Consider the following 21814-nt stretch of genomic DNA (forward strand, 5'->3'; position numbering starts at 1 on the left):
AACTAAGAAACCGCCCCCATCATTACATTTCACCCCATCTCCATGTTATTTTATGTTTTCTTATTTTTCACAATGGCCACAAGAGTCTCATTACTGTAAACAGAAATTATCTAACTTTGAAACAACCACGATTTAATATTTACATCTCGTGATGACACTCATGCCATTCTCGTAGATCTTATCAGTAATAGTGGGTGATGTATGGGAGCGGAGGTTAGTACGTTTAGAAAGGGAATATGAAAGTTCGACATAATTTTCATTATATTTGCATTTCCACTTAGTATTTTATTTAGTCTAGACAATTTTTGAAGACTTGTTATTTTGCATTTAGAATCGATAAATGTATACTGTTTCCTGTCAAAATCAATGTATATTTATCTTACATTCTGAAATGTTACCTTGAGTAATGGCTTCTGTTCATGTGTGTAATTGGTGACTGAGTTTAGCTTAGACTACGGTAGAATCTAAAATCTGCTCCATTTGATTTTTTTTATTGTCTGTGCTTTTCATATGCACCAAATTAGGGATTAGTTAATTTTAATGGTACTTATGATATACTACACTAATAGTTAATGGTTTCTGTAAGAAAGTAATTTCCAAAAACATTATGGAATCAACGAATATTTCACCTGTAGTATTTCATATATATGCTAATGTTTACTTTTTGTTTTCGTAGGACATTTTCTATGGTCACATGCTTTTTGGGATTTTATAGTAGAGTTTTATATGTATTATTTTTTGTTCCCTTTTTATAGTATTTCTTATTTCTGACTCGATCGGATTTCGTCTCAGTTATTAGATCACTAGGTCATTTTTCATTATCAGATTGCTAAGACTCGTGTATGTTGTCACTATGTCTGTAATTATCATGAATTCAATTTGATATTCAGCTCACCTTTACTTGACATTTTTAATAAGGCATGTAAAAATTTGATTTCTAAATTATTAGCAAGCCAATAAAATATCATTTATCACTCTGTAAGTTGCTAATATTAATGCTTCTTCCTATAAGTGCATCTTCTAGTTCACCCTTTCAATTGTGAAAACTAGTTTCTTTTTAAAGGATGATATTTCTTCCTTTTTGATATCAACTGCTGTAGATCTCCTATTTCTTTGTTGACTTTAAGTGGCTGAATCTTGTCTTTGTCTTCATTCTGTGTCACATGGATCTGGCTTTCGGAGAAAAACGTAGACGTTACTTTATGTGATAAAAATCGCAATGCACTGTTTACAAATATGGGATACAATCTTCTTATTGTTTTAGTAATATTTTAGGCCATGAGTAATCAAAGAATTATGGTAAGGAAAGATCAAAGCCCTTGCACAATGGCATTGCAATCTGAGAGTTCAATATAAGGACTTTGTCCTTTCTTGTCCTACCTACAAAATATCTGTTTAAACTATTATTTAAAATGTTTTATGGTCTGAGAAAGGGCCGAAGAGTTTTGAAAGCTATTTTTTCTGAAAAATGTATTTTCCTGATTATTTTGTATTTTAAAAATAACAGAAGAATTTGCTAATGAGATTTCATGTTTTGCCTAACGCTTAAACGAGTCTGAAGTATAGATTTAGGTATTTATGATACATCATATCCAATTCGTCATTCCTGTCGGGTTAAAAATGTACGTGTTGTTACTGAACCAAGTTGACTAATGTTTCCTGCAACAGCACTGAAGGATACAAACATCACTCTAAAGTTTAGGTAACTTGAGAAGTTCAGTTATATTACCTTGTGACTGGAACTTTTAAAAACAAGACAGGCTATTCATATACTGAGCGACTCGACAAGGTTGACCAAAGTCACTTTTAATGAACAGTGAAAATTTCTTGAGATAAAAGTTTTGTTTGGAATCTGTAATTTCCGCTCCTCTCCCAATATAAACAAAATATTTTCAAACTTAATATAACAATATGACTTTTGTCTTTTCATCCTTTTCTAAAACAGCTTTTCGGATGCTTTAAAATATTTTCTTTGGCTTGCTTCTCTGCATTTCCTCCCCTTCCAATTCGCTCATAAAAATGTTACTTGCCTGACATATAGCTGGCAATCATAGTTGGAGCATATTTCGCCAGAGTAAAATTTATTTCGGAAAAGTGGAGGCGGGTTGGTAGATGACTTTTGAAGTACAGCACGTCTTGCAGATCAAAGATATAGGATGGTAAGAGTGAGAGTCTCAAATTCTATTTCCTGCTTTCTGCGAGAGGAGGGATGAAATTGCATGTAATAGCGAGCAAAAGCAACAAAAGGGAAGAGGAAGCGAAAAGAACCTGAATATTATATATATATATATATAAAAAAAGAGATAAGACTAAAGAGAGCTAAAACAGAAATATTTATCTTCCAAACACCAGTGGCAGGGGTGCTCTAACGAATGACACAGAAGAGACGGAAAAGGAAGCGTAAAACACCTTACGTTATTTTGTCCCCTTGTGGAAATAAAAATCCAACACCTTATGTAATGTGTGTGTGAGGGAGAGACGGAGAGTATCCGGCTTTTAACCTTATCTAGCACGCGACCATCCATGTAACCCTGTTTAAGGTATGCATTTCCTTCGTGCACGCCTTGTGGTACGCAGAACTGCGCTAATTTCCTTGGAGTGCCTTGATTTTTTGATAACTTTCAGGGATACGTCAATTAAGGCGAAAACAAAGTAGCAGTGGCAAGCTGAGATAATAGTTTGTATAACAACATGCTAGACGCTCCACTTTAGCTTAATAAGTGGTCCGTGCTCGTGTGAGTGTGTTAGAATAACAGTGGAGGTGGGGGAATGTAGGTCAGGCTTCAGCTATGCGTACAAGGTGGGCTGTCACTCTTATTCTTCTAAGAAACCAAATTTTTCATATCACCCTTGACCGCCTTATACAGATCTGATTCCAAAAGCGGAAAGGGAAGCAAATCTTCTGTTTCCACCCATTTTTTATTTATATATATATATATATATATATTATTTTTTATTTTTTTTTTTTGTGTGACTATAATCAAGATCAGTTGTTCTACTCTGCAGTATTATAAATTCCACCAACCAAGTTGCACCCTTGCCAAGTTTCGAGAGTTGATTGTAAACCCGCATAACGATTTACATGTGATTGATGACACAGCCCAAAAGTGGAATTTCCGAATACTCCTAGTGAAACTGTTCTTGACAGCCCCCATTATTTGGGGACGTGGGGAAATGCTTAAAATCTACAATCTAGAAAAGAAAAACAACATTTTTTATAAAATGTATCTAAATGAATGGTTTTATTAGCACTACCGTACGCCGAATTAATAATGACTCTTATTTTGTAAGCAATTCCAAGTTTACTTCAATAGCTTGCAGTACCATTTCACCTAAATAGGAAAATTAAAAAATTTTTTCATAAAAAAAACTTTACATTTTACCATTAAATTTCTATCAGATATCATTCACTGGGAATGATTCATACATTCTTAATAAGAGAATTTTTTATTTGTAAGTTGAACGGGGACAGAATGAAATTTGACCTCCTAAAGTATATAGATTTAAACTGAACTAATACGACCTTACGTTGGTTATGTTCCGATTCTTTTATCACTGTTCATCTTACCAGATCACAGCGTGATTGCTATCCCCCTTAGATCAAACCTTTGTAATCGTATCAGCCCTTGTTCAATAACTTGAATTTAACATAGTAAAAGATTAAACTAGGTGCTTATTGAGGGGGGAGGGAGTTCAGGGGGCTAACAAAGTGAGGGGGAAATCGAAATAATTCTCAGCGGACGTAACGTATTCAGCTTATAATCCAAACTGAACCACTAAGAGCTAATGGTACTAAAGATTTAGAAACCAATATTTTGTTAATGTGAATAACACTAATTATTTGTGTATGTGAATTTTATTGTGTAAAAAGTATTACGCAAACTTAGTTGATCTCCCACACATTAGAATTATTTAATAATTTATGACGTATTTAGATTCCGTATTGAATCCTGTCGTCATCTTATCAGGAAAGTTTTGGCAGCTGTTCCTAAGTGCAATACCTGTGAAGTTAGGAACAGCCACCGAATCTTTCCTCATTAGGCCTAATGCTAGGATTCAGTAAGAAATCAGAAACGTAGGAATTAAATAGTTCTATTGTGCGATAGTTTAACTTGCGGTAAAATTCACTTAAACAAATCATGTGGTTTAATTTAATTTTTTAATTAGTGTTACTCAAGTTTAATTAATTCATTGTGAACAGTTACATCCTTCTTTCAACACATTAAATAATAATAAATTTTCTGTTTATACTCCGGGACGACCACATGGTCAGAGTAGTTCACAAGAAACAGCACTGTATTTAGCATTAATATTATGTTACGTTAAAATATTTTATAATAAATATATATATATTTGGTAAAACATGAAGGAGTCGAGTAATGATAACCTGCAATCACGTATAAACTAACATATAAACCTCTATATTTTTATACATTATACGCAACCTGATCTCTCTCCCTCGATGTATACATCTACCATCATAGTGACAAAAAAAAGTCCTCTGATTACGTTTTCTCAGATGTCAAATGCGCAAGCACATACGCACGCATGCACGTGGTCATAACGCAGCGCTAACTTTGGTGAGTTGTGGGATTGTCAGTTCACGTGTGTAATAACAAAAGTAACGTATAGTGAGTATTCAGGAACTCAATTCAAAAGTACAGTGACTTGGAAAAATTAAATGAGCGCCCATAGTGCACATAGGTATATATAATATGAGAGGTTCATTTAACATTTATTTTTAAAACATAGTTGTTCAGACTGTCTTTAAGCATTCCCTGCTGTAATCTACGAATGGAATGGTTACAGGATTTTTTTTTATGGTCGGGAGATCATTTATTTGCTTTATGGATAGCCTTAAAATACTGAAAGAAAGCACAAAAGAAATTAATAATAAAAATTAATAATGGTTACCATCCAAATTGTGCTGAGTTTTTAAGTATTTAGTTAATCTGATGATGAGGTAAATCCAAAGTCACATCCGCTTTCCCTTCCCTTAGATTTTTTGTTATGTGCACCTGAAGTTGGCTTGACAAATGTGAGAAATAGAAAGTTTCGGTTATCAACCTGGAACCTCTCTTTACTTTTCAGCACTACTTGTTGATATGACCACATGACCATACTGCTAACTAATTGTATTGAAAATTTAGAAAACTATTTTATAAAAAAACATTTTATAAAAAAAAAATTCTTTGTAATCTAAGAGTTAAATTCTGGCTCAGTCGAGTGAAGATAATCTTCAACCCGTTGCAAGAATTCATGTTAGGGACCTAAGTTAAAAGATGATGTGCAAGTTTTTTCACTTCTTCTGCTGCATGATTTAGTAAAATGGCTGTTTTTGACTTTGTTATTGTTTATTTTATCCACTACGGAGTTGTAAAATGCTATCGGTATTAGTAAAAAACAATAGTCTTACCTTTGCTTTCGATGTCTTTGGTGAGGTAGCAGCACTGTCCACAGCATATACATCCATTTCGTACACCTGTGCACCATTTTCTCTGTCCAATACCGTTGTTGTAGATATCACTCCACTATAGCGATTTATGGCGAACACGCGGTTCTGAAGGACACCATCAGAATACACAGTTATTAAGAAATAATGTACTTGCCTGTCTGATTGGCCGTTTGTGATCTGTGCACGAACAGTCAATACGTTTGTTCCAGCGGGTTTGTTTTCCAGCACTGAACCCGAATATTCTGGAGCAGTAAACACAGGACCCTCTCCTCCTGTACCAATTACAGTGACTTTATTTCGCGAGGTCTTGCGTAAGGAAACAACAGCTTGGTCAGTTGCTTTGACAGTGAATGTGTACGACACAGCTGGTTTCTCAACAGTTTGAGTAAGGTAAACATCGCCCGTAGTTCGGTCTACTGAAAATAGTCCCGTCTCTTCTCCTTCCAGGTCATAGGTCACCATGCCGTTGTTGTTCGCATCTGGATCAATAGCGGAGAGAGTCATGACGATATAACCTCTCTCTGATCCAGCTGGTAGCACACCAGAGTCCATGGATATGAATGTCGGAGCGTTATCATTTATGTCCTCTACAATGATCGTCACAGTTTTTTCTGCAGATAATCTTGTATCTTTGGGGTTGGCCTGGTCAGTTGCTACAACTGTTATCCGGAAGGTGTCGCTGTATTCACGGTCAATAGGCTGTGTAGTGTAAATGACACCGGTATCTGGTTGGATAGCAAAATGCTTTCCTGGTGGATCTTGCTCGGAAATCTTGAAGAGAACTTTGCCATTGATTCCAGAATCTCGATCCTGAGCATTCAGCGTGACAACTGGCGTTTTTACGGGGATGTTCTCGTCAATCTGTCGAACCACAGCCGTACTGGAGAAGCGCGGAGGGTTGTCGTTTATGTCTTGCACCAGTACAGTGAACTGCAGTGTGGATGAAAGTCGCGGAGCACCTCCGTCACTAGCGGTCACGTTCAAGCTGTAAGTGCTTTTTTCTTCGTAGTCAAGAGGTCGAGTCAGGTACAGGATCCCGGATATGGGATCGATCCGGAACGTCTCCTTGATATTACCTGCTGCTACTGAGAAAGTCACTTCACTGTTGAGGCCAAGGTCAGCGTCAACTGCGGCGAACTGGAATACTTGTGAACCCACCGTAGTGTTTTCAGAGATGTTGATATGTTTGTAGGGTACGTCGAACTGAGGAGGATTGTCATTTTCGTCCAGTACGTCCACCGTCACAGTAGCGGTAGCTGAGTGGGATATATCTTGTCCCGTATCGCGAGCTACTACCGTCAGCAAATAGCGGGATGTTCTTTCTCTGTCTATAGATTTTATTATGGTCACCTGACCAGAGAATTCGTCGATGTGGAAGCAGCCGTCAATGTTCCCGTCTACTATGGAATAGAGCACATTACCGTTCATCCCCGCATCGGAATCGACCGCACTAACCCGTATCGCTTGCATTCCCACAGGCGCGCTTTCCGAAACGGCTGTATGATACGGGGTGCGTACGAACTGCGGAGCGTTGTCGTTGATGTCAGTAATATACACAGTAATTTTAGTTTCGTCCCGTAGTCTGGTGATTCCTCCGTCCACCACTGAAGCCTCCATAACGATGTAGTCATGGCCAGAGAGCTCAATCAGCTGCTCCCTATCGAAATACTGTAGCGTGCGGATGAAACCGGTTTTCGGGTTCACCATAAAGTCGTTTTGATTTGTCATTATGGAATATGTAAGCTCTGCGTTTCTTCCTTTATCCGCATCCTCCGCCGACAGTCTTCCCACATATGTATCCGGAGGTTCATTTTCTGGCAGGTGGAAGACAAAGGTTCGGTTGTCAAATTGGGGTTGGTTGTCGTTTTCGTCAATGATGTGAACTACCATGGTGACCTCCGAACTTCTTGGCTTAGTTCCATTATCTTTGGCCAAAACCGTCAAGGCGTAGTAATCTCGAGTCTCGTGATCAAGAGGACGCTTCACATATAAATAACCATCCGGAAATATTCCAAATCTGGATTCTTCGTTGCCATGTGTTATTTCGTACGACACCAATCCGTTTTGTCCTTTATCGGCATCAGTGGCTCGGAGCGTAAAAAATCGATCGTTCACGTGAGCAGATTCTGCTACGGACGTTTCATAGGAGAAGTGGTCGAACACGGGGGTGCGGTCATTTACATCTTTCACCAGTACCGTCACGTGTAGCTGGGAGAAGAGTGACGGCACGCCCGAATCTCTGGCGATTACTTGAATTTCGTATTGATTTCCTGCCTCATTCCGTACCGCCCTGTTTAGGTAAATCGTCCCCGAATTACTGTCTATGACGAACGTGTCATCCGTGTCTGATGACAGTTGGTACTCCACTTTGCCATTAACCCCGTAGTCTAGGTCAGTGGCCTTTACTAACAGAACCTCGTGGTCAACTGGCCAGTCTTCCATGACCTCTACAGTAGTGACTGGTGATATAAAGGTTGGCGAATAGTCGTTGATATCGGTGATCGTTATCTCAACCACTGTTTCCAGGTAGCTGGACGATCCGTGTGCAACAACCTTCAATATGCACTCTGAAGTGACCTCGCGGTCAATTCGGCTTACAGTGCTAATGATTCCCGATGTTTCTTCTATAGAAAACCATTCATGAGGATCACCCATGACAATTGCGAACTTCACTCCCTGAACTCTTGCCGATCGACCCACTGATACCCGGCCTACTTCACGTCCGATATTAGGTTCTTGGCCTTCAGGGTCTTCTTGCAAAATGAAGTTATAACCTTGACTCTTATCAAATTGCCAGCCTCCATGACCTCTGCCTGACACAAACACGATGACTATTGCTTGTTCAGATGGTTCATTATCCTTTAGATTTCGAGCCGTAGTCACTATTTCAAATTTAGTCTTTAGTTGCTTTCCAAGTTGTACGTTCGTCCTCAGCATTCCAGTTATTTCATCCAGTTCAAATTTGCCATCTCCTCCACTTACTATGGAATACTTGATTTCAGCGTTTACTCCAAGATCATAGTCGACCGCCGAAAGAGAGCCAATTACTGTTCCTGCAGGATCAGTTTGTTTCACGTTGAAAAAATAATACTTTGGGTAGAAATGAGGTTTATTATCATTCATGTCCAAAACAGTCACGTGTATGGTGGCAGTCGAAGTTAGCCGTGGTTGGCCGTGATCCATAGCTATTGCTTTCACTGTGTACTCGTCTTTGGTTTCTCTGTCAAATGATACTCTTACAGACACCTGACCTGTAGTGGAATCCACAAAAAAATAACCGGGATATGCCAGCTCAGTGTCCGGATGCAAGTCGTAACTGACGCTTCCATTAGTGCCTAAATCATTATCCACAGCTGATAGTATGGTTAACTGTGTGTTTTCTGGAGCATTTTCTGATATTGATACGTTCATATGAAACTCTGGAAATTCTGGAGACTCGTCGTTCTCATCTAGAAGTTGTATCCTGAGATATGTGTAGGCCCATCTGGGGTTAGGGCCTCCATCTCTCGCCGATATCTTTAATTCCACGTAATCCTGTTCCTCTCGGTTGAGAGTTTGGGCCGTTGTCACAAGTCCTGTCTGAATGTCGATTCCAAACCACCGTTTCTCATTACCCGAAACTATGGCATAATAAATATCAGAATTTACTCCAGTGTCCTCATCGGTAGCTGTGATACCTGCTACATACGACCCCACTGGTACTAGCTCACTCAAGACAGCCGAATAATCGTTCTTCTCGAACACCGGTTCATGATCATTTACATCATTCACGTGAATTATTAAAAATGCTGTAGAACTCCTTGGTGGATTTCCTCTGTCTGTTGCTGTTAAAGTCAAGTTATATTTATTAATTTGTTCCCTATCCAAGACACCATTCACACGCACGATTTCAAAACTGGGTGTTGACTCAAGACGAAAATGCCCCAATTCATTTCCTCCGTGAATTTCTAACCAAGTGTCACCATTCAGACCTTCATCATGGTCGACAACACTAACAGCAGCAACAACTGATGCGTTTTGAGCATTTTCATCCACTGTGGCATAGCTGGCAGTTGATGGAAAGAATCGAAATCGAATGATGGGATCATGGTCATTGGCATCCAATAAGTTAACAGTGACATAAGCGCGACCATCTTGTCTTGGGGAACCATGATCTCTTGCAAACACTGTAAACACACAGCTCTTAGGACAGGAATCTGGAGTAGGACAATTCTGCTGGCACTTTAAGTATTCTAGAGTTGAGATAGTGCCCGTCTGAGGGTCAACGGCAAATTGTGTTTCCGAATCGCTTAGAAAATATGCAATCTTTGAATTGTCACCAATGTCGTTATCAGTAGCACGCACTTGCAAAACACTAGTTCCAGGAGGGACACTCTCGTTGAGACTCACCGAATAATCACTGTGGTCAAATATTGGTGGATTATCGTTGACATCTAGGACACTTATATTGACTTGCAAGTAACCAAATCGAGGTGGTGAGCCACCATCTTGGGCTGAAATATTCAGTTGGTAGAAAGATTTGATTTCTCGATCGAGTCTTCCTGTTGTTTCCAGATGGAGATAAGGCGTTTCTCCACTAGGGTTAGTGGTGACCACTAGACGAAATTTACTGTCTTCGTTGTTTCCAGATACTATTTTGTAATCCGTTGTGACGTCGTTAATGCCCACATCTCCGTCGGTAGCAGTATCTAAGATCACCCTAGTTCCAATATTGGCACTTTCTGAAAATGACACTTCGATGCTTGGCTCAGGAAATAATGGAGCATTATCGTTGATATCAAGGACAACAATTCTTACCTCCAGGGGATACGTAGGTTGGCTACTCAGAACTACCAGGTCAAAGCGTTCACTTGATAAACTCTCCCTGTCAAGCTCTATAGCAGTGGTTATAACTCCGGTGGTGCCGTTTAAGTGAAATTCGGGCGGTCGCTCATTGAATCGATATGTGAAATTGGGTTTAGTAGGAATTGTACCCACGACAGTACCTAAAGGTTGGCCTTCGGGAAGTTCAAATTGTACCCTCATATCTGCTTCTCTGGAGCGCATGACAACACCGCCGATATAAGCCCCAGGACCCTGCCCCTGTGTGAAGCGCACGAGAAATAGCAAGACAGTTAACACAATTAATTGTATCCTGCAGAATGGCCGGATTCTCAGTAACTTGTGTAGACAATCTTCCCCACTATATATTCGCATTATCAGCCTCTCCTGCAAAGTCCGTAACCTAAAGTCACTATTGTATTCGTTCCTGTGACACATTCTATACAGTTGCCCGGTAATCCCGGGTCACAGGATAAAAATAAAGAAATAATAATGATAAAAGAACCTCAGCCTTTTATGGCTTGTGTAGTTTGTTAGCTCATTTGTACACAGTACAGCCAAACTCACCTGAGTCACAATCCAGTGCTGCTGCATCTCCGAGGGCACTAAGAAATTCCTCTGTGGCTTTCGGTATCTCCATCTTCACACCTGTAGATGTCACTAGAAACTGTTGCCGATAACAAAAAGCAAATTACTTGAACGGGACGAAACTACCAAAATCCGTGTCGTTCTCTTCCAATCTTTGTTCCCAAAAACACGCACACACACACAGAACACTGCCGACTGTCTCCCGACAACTGGGCTTACCTATACCTCGCTGTATACTGGCGAAACCGGGCTAGCCTGCAGCCCGTGAAGCTCACCTCGGGGCAACCATACCACTCTAGTATGCCGACCTTGCCGCTCGTTTCTCAGGTGAACTTGGTTTGCCTTGTTCTGTTACCTGTTTCTCGGAACTTTCTTGACGCGCACAGAACACACAGAGTTCTTTCTCTTTCTAACGAATATCACTAGCATTTGGTCAGTAATTTCTTTAACAAATATCAAGGGGTCATCTCAGACCCAAGAGGTACTTACCTCTATCGCACACACACATGCACACACGCACAGCGCGGAAGGCTACAAGTAACAGTCCGCTCAAAACTCCGGGACAAGTTAGACCCGAATGTCAATAGAGGCCATGGCCTGCCGCTACTCAAGGAAAGGGGCGGAGCTATGACGTTGTTGCTGGCGAGGAGCGAACCCACTAGCTTGTGGCGCCTGTTGAGGGAACAGCTAGCTATACCGGGACACTTGTGTGGAGTGGTGGCAAGTAGTTGGACACACTTGCAGTGAGCTTTCCGCGGATACATATATCTGGGTATAGTGTAACATAACAAAACAACTTTTGCGAATTAGACTTTGCCCAAATAGCCCATCTGCTTAACAGCGCGTTCTTTTCTTTTTGTTTATTAAAATAAATTGACTTGAACAAGGAAAATTTTAAATTATGCGAAATGTGTTTAAATTGAGGTATGCTTTATTAACTCGAATCACAATTACGAACTTTTGAGAGAGAGAGAGACAGATAGGCGCTCTTATTTTTATTTTTCACTTTTTTAAAAATTTTTTATTTTATTTTACAAATACAGGAATATCTTTAAAATTTCATACTTCATTTTTCGACTTCCCATTTTTCGTAAATTTCGTAAATTTAAATTCCCTAACTTGTTACTAATTAACTAAACTTAGTAAAATTTTCCTTTGCTCTTAGCAATGTTCATGAAATACAAAAACCAGATATAAACAGACACAGAGCGTCAATTTATTGGTTGGCAATTATTTATTTTTGACTCATTGAGATGGCACACTGTCCATGCCGTGTGAACTTACAAAAGAATTGGTTTGAATTTCCTTCGTTTTCCTCTGATTGTTGTAAACTTCAAGCCTAGTATAATAATGATGTCAGGCTAGTGTGAATGTGTCAATAATGTATAGCAATTAATGTCAGCAATAATATGTCAATTAATTTAAATTAATGTAAAAATGGAAATTAATAAGTCGAAAAGTCTCAAGGCTAAACGTGTATGAGTATCCCCGTAGCCTTGAAACTCGTTCATGTGAATGATAATTTGGAAAACAGAAATTCCACTTTATTCTAATGTGCTCTCACATTTATAATTATTATTTCTATTTCAATCAGTTAATAAAGACAGTATAAGGGTTGCAGGGTTGTTAAGTGTCCACTTCCATATAAATACAACAAAGAATGTCAGTGGCAGTTAACAAATCGGTCAAAAATATCATTAACAAATTAATTAAGAACATGGCTAAGAAAGTAACAATTTGAAGTTAGGTGACGTAATATCTGTACAATGGACGAAAAAAAAAAAAATATATGCCAAAAGTTAATTTATTCCGAGACAATCTATTTTAAAGGCATAGGCGGATTCACCATCCACTTCCACCAACACCATTAAAGTAAAAAGTTAACTTTGCTCATGCAAATTACGTTTATAATTCAACCAATTGAATAACCAATTTATTATTACCCTGGCCTCCCTCCAGGGTAATAATAAATTGGAAAACAGAAATTCCACTTTATTGTAATGTGCACGGGGGGGTACACAGTAACTGGATACCCTGGTCTGATGATATCCTTATCTTGCTGTTCCTTTTGTGCTCAGGAAACTCCAAACGCAAACGAAAAATATTAAAATATTTTTTTGGCTGTCGTAGATGTTTCAGGGTGATATTCTGTTCATTGTGGAATTTTATTTTTATATTATTATTTGGGTTGCAGAAAAGAAAACGGCGTACCCGAAATTAATTCTCAAATGTTACGAAATATTTTCCACAATATTGTATAATTAACACTGTATCGTTGCTGTTCAACTGTAAAACATAAAAAAAAAATAAATAAATAAATAAAACAAAAATCCATATTAGGGTTACTCGAGGACAACCTCGTCCACCCATATGTATTATGTCCATTAATTGCATGTTTCAACTGATCGGTTTGCCTTCCCTAACTCCTCCGAGACCGACTAACTTAGCCAGGAATTGAAAAGAAAGCCCATAAAAGTTTCTCTCGTCATTGATGGGATTCGCATACGGACTTTTCCATCGGTGTGGGAAAGACGGTGATTATAACCACTGAGCTACTGCTAAAACAACTGTAAATTTTTAAAATAATAATAATAATAAATAAATAAAAGAAAATAAAATTGTCATATTAGAATAACCTTATCTATCCATGTGCGTTCATGTCCATAAATTTCGCGTGTTCTCCGGTCGATTTGCCTGTTTTGCCGGACGAAAAACTCGAGTTTTGAGGGGAACTTTCTTTCTATACTCGCCTGAAACCGATTAACTCAGCCGTCGAGTGAAACAGGTCCATAAAAGTTCCTCGCATCTTTGGCCGGATTTGAAGTCGGACCTTTTCACCCAGTATGGGAGGACAGCGATTATAACCACTGCGCTCCCCGCGAAGACAATTGCAAAGTTAGTTAGTTAGTTAGTTATTTGGTTTTTAGGAGCATTAGCAACTAAGGCCATGTTGCTCCGGGAAATGCGGTGGTCATTCTCTGACCTTTCTTCATCCTCCGTATTTGGTGGTGACGGGCTCGAACCCGTTCTAATCAAGAAGCGTGTGCTACGCACTGCTGCTCCTTCCCACCTGGCTACGGAGGCGCCACAATTGCAAAACAATCAGTAATTATGCTTTAATTATATGCACAAATACCTTGTTAATAAAATGTGGATTATACACACACACTGAACAAAAAGTTATGAACCGTTGTTCAGTATCGAATCGGGCCGCCTTTGTTTCTAATAGCAAAGCTATTTCTAATAGCACGTGCGCCGCTCGGCATGGATTCTATAAGATGTTTTAGCGCGTTTTGGTAATTGTAACCATTCTTCCAGAAAAATTATCGTTTCTATTTCCATTTTTCGAAATGTAACCATTCTTCCAGTAAAGTATCCCTTCCACTATCTTCCAGTATCCCTTAGCAGCAACAAAGTTGAAGGAAGAGCTCTCTACAGCATATTCTACGCATTCTCAATAGGATTGAGATCAGTTAAATGTGGGGTTAGGGAAGATGGTGAAAATCCGTGTCGTGTTCTCCTAACCATTCTTGCACGATTCTGGCACGATGCGCTCTTGCATTATCATCCATAAATTGGCCATCACCTTCCGGATAAAAGTGTAACATTGCAGGGCACAGTAGATCTAATAAAGAAATGCAGGTATACGCTGACTAAAATTCGACCTTCCATCGGTATCAACGGATCCAGTTTGTGTCAACAAAACATTCCCCACACCCCATTACCACCTCCAGATTCTTGAGTTTTCTTAACAAGGCAAGCAGAGTCTATCGCTTCGTGAGGTTCTCGCCACACTCTGTGTCTACCATCAGTGCAAAACGAAGTGTACCGTGATTCGTCTTACCACCTGACTTTCTTCCGTTGTTCCACTGTCCAATCATGACGTTCTCGGCACTGCAAACGGATTTTTTCTGGTTTTTCTCTGAAACAAGTGGCTTCCGAATAGGCAGGCGACTGCCAATACCCAGTTTCTTCAATTCCCTGCTCATGGTACGGTTAAAATACGGCATTTCTAGGCTTGGTTGAAATCAGTTGTTATATGCTGCACACTAGATGCCCTATTTTTCCGAACAGTCCTCCTTAGACTACGATAGCTTTGCTCTTGAAGTACTGTTTTTCTGCCATATTTACGCATTTTAGATGAAGAACTGCTTGCTTTCCAGTCATTAAAATCCTTTCAGATGGATGCTTTTAAGAAACCAGTTATGTCCTTCGTTTCTTGAATCGTGGTTCCTCCTGGACGCACCTATGATAAGACCTTTTTCAAAGTCTGATAGATCGCGTTTTCTCCATTTTGGCTTCTGCAGTCGAACAGCCAGTACAGGTTTTATACTCAATACGGCAACTCTTTGCATATATTCGCATTTCTTCTGTCTGTGACTGTCTTAATACAAAAGATCTTATTTTTATGGAAAGTGTGTATACTAAACAAATTGACGTAACTCGGTATACAGCAGGGTCTTGCTGATCAATAATATTTATTTAAAATCTTTAATTTAGTAATAAAACACTTGGGATTTTAGTGAATGATAATTTAATTCAGTAATAAATGTTTTTGAAAAGTCTACGACTGAAACTGTATTTGAGAATGCGAGTTATAATTGTTAAGAGTTAAATACTATAATCTCACATTTAGTATAATACCTGCAATAAGTATGCAAAGTACTGTAATCATTTTACTTTATCTTGAAGTATGGCGGATTCTGTGATATTTGCGATCCTAGTGGATCACAGATATTCCAGAATGCCATCGGCTTGGTTTTTAAGATAAAAAAATTAGGTTCCACTTTAGCGTTCAGCAATTAGTTTATTTGATCAAATAATTCTTTTCTCGGTGACATTCTTTTTCTATTTAATCTATACTTATTTAATAACTAGTACGAACTCCTAATTTTAATGTTATCAATAACTCTGTGGGTAGGGTCGTCTTATGGTTTTCGTAGCCGTAGGTACTCTTCATTCCGAGGCATCACCTCAGTATAGCAAACATAAAATGTCCTTGCGTTAAGTCTAATTTTCTTCAAGAAATTCGAAAACTTTTCTATAAATTTGATTTTGAAGTTACTTCCACAACATTTATTCCAGCACCAGCTTATTCGCAATATGTTATTGTAAATGATTTTTATAATCAGAAAAGCTTAAGAAAGTATTTATAGTAGAAATCTGTGTTTAAAAATTAGTTTGTAGATTTATGTTTTAATTTTATTGTTGGAATAAAATAATTGAATTATATTTTTGTGAGTATCCCAGTTTTATCTTAGGACCTGGGCATAGTACCTAATGGGAAATATGGACATACTGTGTGTGCTTTCTTTCTACGTGTCTTTAGTATGTGGCGATGGTAATTTTGCTCAATCCTCCGTAAGACTCTACGGCTACTTCTGTGCTTGAACTTGGACATCATGTTTTGGCTCGCAGTTATTCCGAAACGTCCACATATCAGTAGCATTATGTATAAGCTTGCTTTCTTGCATCATATGTCTCTGCTAATGCTAATCATTAGAGATTTTCCAAAATTTATCTACATCACTATCATTAATAAATATTAAAAACAATGAGGCCCAGCAATGAACTTTATAGGACCTCGTTCATTGTCATTGGCCCATGTTTGGTTGGTTGTTGTAGAATTTTAGGCACATCAACAACAATATACATTATGTCTGTAAATTGCGTGTGTGTTCTGTGGTTGATTTTCTGTTTGTTGGATGAAAAACCCAAGTTGCCGCGAGAAAATTCATGGTACCCTCGCCGGAGACCAAATAACTTAGCCACGTTGTGATAAAGGCTCATAAAAATTCTTGGCATCATCTACGGGATTCGAACTCGGGTCTTTCCCACCCAGTGTGAGGAGGCCGGTGGTTATACCAACTGTGCTACCCACGAGGGGCTTGGCCCATGAACAGTGGCCATTTATAATCGTCCTGTCTTTTACCACTTAACATGTGTAATTCTAATCACCTATATATACAGGGTACCCCACCCTATGAGGAATCCATCAAACTTCATGGGTCGATTCCTTGAGTGATTTTAAGTAAAAATGTTGATATCAGGGTCAGATACAAGGGTCAGACACGTATCTGATGTGAATCACAATTTTACTAGGTACATACGTGTTTTTCCTTCTTATTATTTTTATTTTATCGAGGTAATTCCCTTTGTTATATGTATCCTTTCACTTGTATTGTTAACCCGTGAGAGGCAATTTTGCAATGTTTTCGTACCTATTTATTTATTATACAGTATATTGCATTATTTTCATAACATTATTTTTTACCACTCAAAGCCCCATGGTCATTTTTAAAATTCAAACAGCAAAAGCTGAGTAACCGAATCAGTAATTCAAAATTGAATATATGTTAATATGAACTTTTTTTGTTTAAAATTACTGAAGGAATCAACCCCTAAAGTTTGGCAGATCCTTTCTGGGACACCTGTGCATATTGTTGTTTGAATGATTTGGAATGGTTTTGTTTAGAATAACTATGGAGGCCACTAAGACCATGAGGCATCAGTATATTATGTCTCTAAATTGGGGTGTATTCAACGTCGGTTTGAGGGAAGAAACTGTGCCGGATGCCGAACAACTCCCCCACAATGTGGAAAGATCTTATAAATGTTCCTTCTGCCAACAGAGGAATTCATTAAAATTTTTGCTTTTCAACGCGGTTCATGCAAAAAGAATTTTAAATGCCAATAAACTCTTTCTGACTTAATAAATAAATTGCATCATTAACAGTAGAGGCGTGAACACATACATACAGTGTTTCAAAAACAGTTACATCAGTAGTTTTAAAAGAGAAAAAAGTACTTCGTATTTGAGTTTTGGCACCTTCTCAATTAGTAGAAACTTAAATGTGCTTTATTGTTAAAATATTTTAATAAGTACACATGTTCGGAGTTAGTCAGTCTCAAACCATGGACACTTCGATTTTCCCGCAAAAACTAAAATTGCATATTTGGGTGATCTATGAACGGATAACTGATGTTGCACTATAGTGTATGAGAATTTTATTACAACGAAAACATCTACTGTATTTCGAATTTCCCTCTCATTTAAGTATTTTATTGCCTACAAACATACGGGAGTACAGTGATTAGTCTGGTGAGTACCAGAATTGAAGGCCCTCGTGGGTAGCACAGCTGGTACAATCGCCGTCGTACTCTCACCGGCTGGAAAAGACCAGAGTTTGATTCCCATGGACGACGACAGGAATTTTACAGGCCTTTTTCACAAAGTGGCTCAATTAGTCGGTCTCAGGTGAGGGTACCATGGTTTTTTCTCCCGGAAATTCTAATTTTTCGTCCAGCAAATTGACACAAAACACACGCAATTTAGAGACTCATTATATACGGTGCAACATGGCCTAAGCTACTGATGCTCCTAAAGTCCTACAACAACCATATTAACAAGGTTCTGAAACTGAAGAACCAAATGCAACGATGAAAAGCCGAAGAACCAAGAGCGTCCAAATGAAACGATGAATTGCTGGACGCTAAGTTTTATAGAGCGGCCTATCTGTCTTCAGAGGTTCGAGTTATATAAATAAACGTCACCTGCACCGGGAACGATTTCTATGAAGTAAATAAAACTGCACAATTAAGTATTCTTAGAATTTATCCTATCCCTTTCCGAAAACCAAAAATCAAGAGGTAGGAAAGTTATCCGGATTTATTTATTTTTGGGATTTTAAGAAAGCGATATAAGCTGGAAAGTTTTTTAAACAGGAGCCTATAACCGTTAAATAAAGCATGGGACAGATGAAAAGAGTGTTAAAAGCGGAGTTTTACAACGGAAGTTTACTGAACATGTATTTGATTTTGGGAAAATATTCTTTAACTTTCTAAATTTCATTTTAGAAAAATAGCTGCTCCCTTTTGGAAGGGCAACTTAACAAGGACATTTTCTTCTTTACAAATTCCACTAGTTGCAGAAAAAATTTAAGAACAGCTTGTAGAATTTCAATAACGAAACATTGATTAATTTTCTATTTCGGTCAAGGCGGCTTTTAAATTCAGTAAACTTCATCTGCACGTATTCGGGAGCCAAGGCAACCTCAGTTAAATAACGAGGAGAAATCATTCAAACTTCTTTCTTCTGATAAAGTCTTGGCATATGTTATTAAATTCTTCATATTAACAAGATTGTACAACTGAAGAATGAAATGGTCCATACTTTATAATTTTATGTTTAGTTAAAGTTGGGCAACGACATTTTCCAGAAAGTTACAGACATATTCACTTGTCATCACTCAGCTGTAGTATTAATGTGCCTTTTATTTCCACAAATGTAAAAATATTTAATTTATAAATATCGTAAAATATTTGTAATTGTTTATCTACTCAACCAATGTACCTCGCAACAATAAGCAAGATTACTATATTTAGATTTGATATCGAGAAACTCCTGAAAAACTTTCAAATATTTGAGAAAATTCCTCTAAATTAGTAAATGTTTTTTTTTTTTCTATACTCAGTAATTCCTGATGTCTTCATCCTCACCTTGTTCTGCTCTTTGTTTAGTAACAAATTCTCGCGGTCCTAGAGTATACCTATCTGTTGCAATACTTGGGTTCCTCCTGGGTAGCACAGGGTAGGATCATGGGTGGGATGGCTGTCCTCCCCACACTGGGTGGAAATGACTTTGAGAACTGTCGATGACGTGAGGAATTATGGGCCTTTTTCACAATGTGGCTGAGTTAGTCGGTCTTAGGCAAAGGTGCGATTGTTTTTTTTTTCCCGGAAACTCGTGTTTTTCGTCCAGCAAACATAAAATCTACCACAGAACACACGCAATTTACAGACAGTATACACGAAGCAATATGGCCTTAATCGCTGATGCTCCTAAAAGCCTGCTACAACAACACTTTGCATAAACATTTTTGCTAGTCATTCCATTACCTAATTACAGAAAGTTGATTTGATTTACAATGAACCAAAAATAACTTAATTTTCATGATATCAAGAAAACGATTATGGCAATTTCTGTTCATTAAGTGTGTTAAACTATATAAGGAACTTAGACGTGCATGACTATTTGTGTTTTAAATGGAACAGTGTACAAAGTGTGATCAAAATGTTACCCGTTTATATTAAGAAAGCTGTCACTTACTGGATATTCCATGATTGTTACCCCATTGAGGTCTACTACGGCGAATTCAGTGACCCTGTCAAATTTAGTATAAATTACCGACATTGTGTGTGTGCATAAGCGGTCCCAGTGGCTCCCCATAAAACCGCTGAAATTACCGGGGGCTGCAAATGTTTGACCAGCGGTCAGCTGATCAAAAATGTGCATCCTCCTGTACTGGAATAATTTCGCCCAGTCGCACTTGTTCTTCTTGTACATAATCGGAATGTTCACAGTTCAAAATACCGAATACCTCAAAAGAACGACACCCCTAATATCATCTATTCGAAGTGCTGTCAACATATAACAGGTTATAGTACCAAATATTTGCATTTTATGTAAATAAACTGATAGACACAATACTATTATATCACGTAGTAGATTAAGTAAATTATTATTGAAATGATAAATTTAAAGGAAAGGTTAGCCACACAACAACTTTCCATTGGCTATATCAAATCAACCCCAACCTATGAAAACAATCAGTCTACTCCTTCCTGCCCAGTCGGACCAAGAGACGCCTCCAGTATCACTTTAACGCGTAGGCCCATCCAACTAATTAAGAGATTAACTCCGAGGGTTTTTCATAAACTATATTAATTAATGAATTGATTAAATAATAAGCAAAGATTTAATAATTATACAGCAATTATATGTAATGGAGTATCATCATTGGCCATTTTCAATCCACTGCAGGATGAAGACCTCTCCAGCAACTTGCCAGTTCCTTCTGTTTTGTGCAGTGGCCATCCATTTACTACCCACGAACTCGTGAATTTCATCTGTCCATCTCCATTGTTGTCTTCCAGGTTTTCTTTTAGCTAATTTTGGGTACCATTCTGTTATTTTCGTAGTCCATCTGTCATCATGTCTTAGAGCTATGTGCCCTGCCCAAGTCCATTTCAGTTCTTTAGTTTTGATAAGAATGCCCTTTATTTGTGTTTTCTGCCTAATCCGTTTCTCTTCTTATCTAACAGTCTGATTCCTAATATAATTCGTCCCATTCTTCGTTGTGTAGTTTTCAGCTTCTCTTCCATTCTTTTGGTGAGTGCCCAAGTTTCACTTCCATGAGTCATCGTGGAGAGTATACATTGGTTCATTATTTTACGTTTCAGACAAATTGGGATTTTGCTCCCCAGTATGTGACTATATTTTCTGAATGCTATCCATCAAAAATTTATTCTTCTCTTGACTTCCAGCCATTTATCATTATTACAGCTAATGACTTGTCCCAGATAAGTATATGAATCGACCTTTTCAATTACTGCTCCTTCAATGATTATATCCCTTTCTGTGGCATACTTGTTTATCCTTACTTTTGTTTTAGCCATATGCATCTTTAGTCTGAAATCCTTACTATCTCTGCATAACTCATTAAGATTTTCCTCTAATTCTTTTGAGATAGTGGCTTATGATCACAATGTCATCTGCAAATTGTAAATGGTTTAGCTACTCTCCGTTCACATTGACTCCTTTCTGCGACCAGTCCAATCTTCTGAAAGCTTCCTCAAGGGTAGCAGTAAATAACTTCGGAGATATTGTCTCCTTGTCGAACTCCTTTCTAAAATGGAGTATATTTAATGTAAAATAAATAATTAGATATACTGTAATTATGTATTCAATGTAAATTGTGTGTTTAATGTAATTAGATATACTATATTGTAAATAATCAAATCTCATTATCAAATTGAAAACTTGCAGTATCATTCCGCAAACAATGTTCTAATCTCCATAGGCCTCAAGACGGGAAAAAACAAAATTCCCGAAACGTGGCCACAAATTATTTGTGTGTAGCATTGAGGTGGTTCAGTTCCTTTAATTTG

General features: G+C 38.1%; 1 protein-coding gene across 1 annotated transcript in view; it reads right to left on the reverse strand.

The window, feature by feature from the left end:
• Positions 1-10501, reverse strand: part of ft (cadherin-related tumor suppressor fat) — a 371857-nt gene extending 361356 nt beyond the window's left edge. Inside the window, exon 1 of the mRNA XM_090383163.1 lies at positions 5417-10501. Within this exon, the coding sequence (XP_090239289.1) occupies positions 5417-10501 (5085 nt within the window). The remainder of the gene's footprint in view (positions 1-5416) is intronic.
• Positions 10502-21814: the final 11313 nt, after the last annotated feature.

This window comes from Mastigoproctus giganteus, chromosome 10 (genome assembly GCF_048544385.1).
Source record: "Mastigoproctus giganteus isolate SK-2022 chromosome 10, ASM4854438v1, whole genome shotgun sequence".
In the NCBI taxonomy this organism is placed as follows: Eukaryota; Metazoa; Arthropoda; class Arachnida; order Uropygi; family Thelyphonidae; genus Mastigoproctus; species Mastigoproctus giganteus.